This window comes from Microtus oregoni, unplaced genomic scaffold (genome assembly GCF_018167655.1).
Source record: "Microtus oregoni isolate MIOR12 unplaced genomic scaffold, Mior012 000006F_ref0000085, whole genome shotgun sequence".
Classification (NCBI taxonomy): Eukaryota; Metazoa; Chordata; class Mammalia; order Rodentia; family Cricetidae; genus Microtus; species Microtus oregoni.
In genome coordinates, this window is record NW_024543065.1 from 45,493,598 (window position 1) to 45,496,768 (window position 3,171).

General features: G+C 39.1%; 1 protein-coding gene across 1 annotated transcript; it reads right to left on the minus strand.

Moving 5' to 3' along the window:
- Positions 1–1,158: 1,158 nt before the first annotated feature.
- On the minus strand, positions 1,159–2,055 carry LOC121449870 (vomeronasal type-1 receptor 4-like). The gene has a single exon (XM_041654535.1). The coding sequence runs from the start codon at positions 2,053–2,055 to the stop codon at positions 1,159–1,161; it is 897 nt and encodes a 298-aa protein (XP_041510469.1).
- Positions 2,056–3,171: the final 1,116 nt, after the last annotated feature.

A 3,171-nucleotide genomic window follows, 5' to 3' on the forward strand; every position in this document is an offset into this window, starting at 1 on the left:
CTCCAAGGTCCTCCTAATGTTTGGCTGTAGGTCAGTTCCTGAATGAATCCTTGCTGATGACAACGGCTTTGGGTACCAGTCTATGAATACAGCAACATATCATTAGGCACCATTATATTGTTGACCTTCTTCTCCAATTGTGTTTGGTGCGATCCTAGGTCTGCAGGTCATTCCACCTGAAGGTCCTAGTGCTCTAGGCATCATCAGGACTGGGCTTGCTCTCCAGGAATGTGTTTCAGGCTAGAACAGTCATTGGCTGGAAACTCCCTCAATCTATACCTCTTGACAGTCATAATTATCTGAATCTTGTGGATTAGAAGTCAACTATTGAGGGCAGGGCTCCATGGTACAGAATAATACTTGCTCTTGCAGAGGAGCTCATTTTCATTCTAAGAACCCACATGGCAAATCAGAGTAGTTCATCACTCTAATCCCAAGGCTATTTACACCATAATCTGAACTGCACCATACCAGGAATGCTCAAAGTAAACATTCATACCTGAAAGCAAAACACATAAAAATAAATGAGAAATATTTCAAATTAGCTGTATCCAATCAGCTGCTTTTAAATTATTTACCCCATTTATGATAATTTCATATCTGAATATTTACATAAATATGAAAACTAGCATTTCCACATATCACATGGCATTTCACCAAGTTGGTCATTGGGCATCAGTACACAAGAAAGACAGTCAGTCCCTAGTCACACCCTGAAATCTGTGTGCTGTGTGACACCAGCAAATTCCAAGGGTGCCCTAATCTCACCACGCTCATGGGCATCTTACAGAAGTGTTTATTTATTCTGAATTAGTTTGGGGCTCCATTCTTCCTCAGAACAATGTTCTATCTACAAATCAGTGTTGATTAAATATGTCTATACAACAGATCATGGAATGATAATCAGACCTTTATAAATCATCACAGTACTCACAACCTTTACACCTCAAATCTTGAATTACTCTAGTACTTCAATGCTCTAACTTGACACAGTTGACAGCAATTGGATTAAAACCTGTGTTCCAAAGAATGTTAGGAGACATTTTAACTACAGAAGCAATCTGATGGCAAGGGGTCATACTGAATATAAAATGGTATATAAAAGTCTATGTTTTAGAATGCTCTGATTACACAAGAAAAAAATAGTTGTTGATATACTCATGTACTGCAGGGGTGAAAATTCCTGGTGTATTGTCCAATGAGGAGAAAGGGGCAGAGTGCTGGGAAGCAAGCATTGATGGCCACATTGACATGGGTCACCCATGTATCTCCTCCATCCTGAACAGAAAAATACATCATTAAGATGACAGAGGCTACATAAAAGACCACAAAGCTGCTCAAAAGGATAAGTATTCTTTGTGTGGCTTTGGTTTCATGAAGTGATTTATTAGACAGGGATCTGTGGATATGCTGGACCCTCTGTTTATGTTTGAACAAGATCAACACCATGGAGCCACTGGCCCACATCATGAGTCCCAAAGAAATAATATCATTGAAAGCCAATAGAATAACATATAATGTGGAAGTTTGTTTGTTAACTTTTACTATTAAACAGTACAAAAAATGTCTTAATTCAGTACGATTTCCTTTCTCCTTCATATCAGTCAGTCTCACAATAATTAAGCTATTTGCCAGTAGACACAGGGCCCAGCACAGGCCCAGGGAAGGACCAATGATGATGGGGACTCTGACCTTGAGCTGTGCCCACTTGGAATTGCTGGGACTGATGGTGATGGCCTGAAAGACACTCAGCAGTGATATGGAACCAAGGGACATTCCCCTAGCAACTCTATAAAAATAAAATACCAGTTTGCATGAAATGTTACCTAGAGGATATGTCTGACCAAAAGCAGCCATTGACTGAGGGATTCCTTTGCAGAGAAGAACCAAGATGTTGGCACAGGTCAGGTGTTTGACAATCAGGTCTGTGAGCCTTCCCCTGATCCCATTGAAGGAAGAGACAATAATACAGCAAAGCAAGGCTAAGTTCCCCAGGAAGCCCAGTGAAGTCTGGGATAGGAAGAAGATCCCCATGGCCAGATCTCTTGATATCATTCTGTCATTGTATAAAAATGTCACTCGGTATCTGTTCCTGAGAACTCAGGATAGACATGTAGGACTATTTTCTTCAGTGTACAAAATAAAAAATCCATGCTAACCAATAATGACTAATGTCCATTCAGATACTAAGATAAAATATAACTCTGTGGTTACACTTGTGCCTTTGTGTGGAAATATTCACTTCAGTTAAGGTGCCTTTGGAGTCAGTCAGTGTTATAGACAGTACTTAGGTTCCACATATGAGTACTGGGACTAAACTTGAGTTTTCTATAGAGGCAATGTGCCTTCTTAGTCCAGAGAGCCTTCTAGAGAGCCCCCAAGAAGTGTATTTGAATAAGTTTTTAGGGGCTGGAGCAGTTGAGGGCACTGGTTGCTCTTCCAGAGGACCTGGGTCAGATTATCTGAACCCACATAGCATCTCACAACTGTGTATAGTTCTCATTCCCACAGAGAAATACATACAGGTAACACACCAAAGCACATTGTAAAAGAAAAGACATTTTCAAAGTATTCCAAACATTAAAGAATTCCCATATTTTTTTTCTGCCAGATACCAGACACAGGACTGTATTTAAAGACAAGTTTAGTACTGTACTTGCTGGTTGTCCCCACGTTTCACACAGCTATACAAAGGAAGTGTGATTTCCAGCTAACAGAAGTCTTGGGTTGGGGGTTCTAAGGATGAGGCAGTCTCTCATAGGATGAGTTTTGTGACACTGAAGATTCTGTAGGTTACACCCCTGGAAAATGGCAGACATACCAGACTAAATTACACTTCAGAATGAAAATATTTCCTCTAGGTTGTATGGAGCAAAATTGTTTCCTATGTCATTCACACTGCCATCCTTGGCTCTAGTTTACAAACTCCTGTATATTTTTGATATGCCATTAATTCCTAAAATATACTGTTGGAAAATATCATGTATCAAATGGAAATATCAGAAGGTAACAATGACAATCACATATGAAACAGATCAATTTTATACAAATGTTCAACTTAATAATTGTAAAAGTTGATTCAATATTGGAATGAGAACTTTCCTCATTTACTAAATTACAGTATTATTAACACCAATAATATAGTTTCTATTCTATCATAGCTGTCTAAAC

Excerpts from the sequence above, each read along its gene's own strand:
- LOC121449870 (XM_041654535.1), bottom strand. The coding sequence starts at position 2,055 with ATGATATCAAGAGATCTGGCCATGGGGATCTTCTTCCTATCCCAGACT.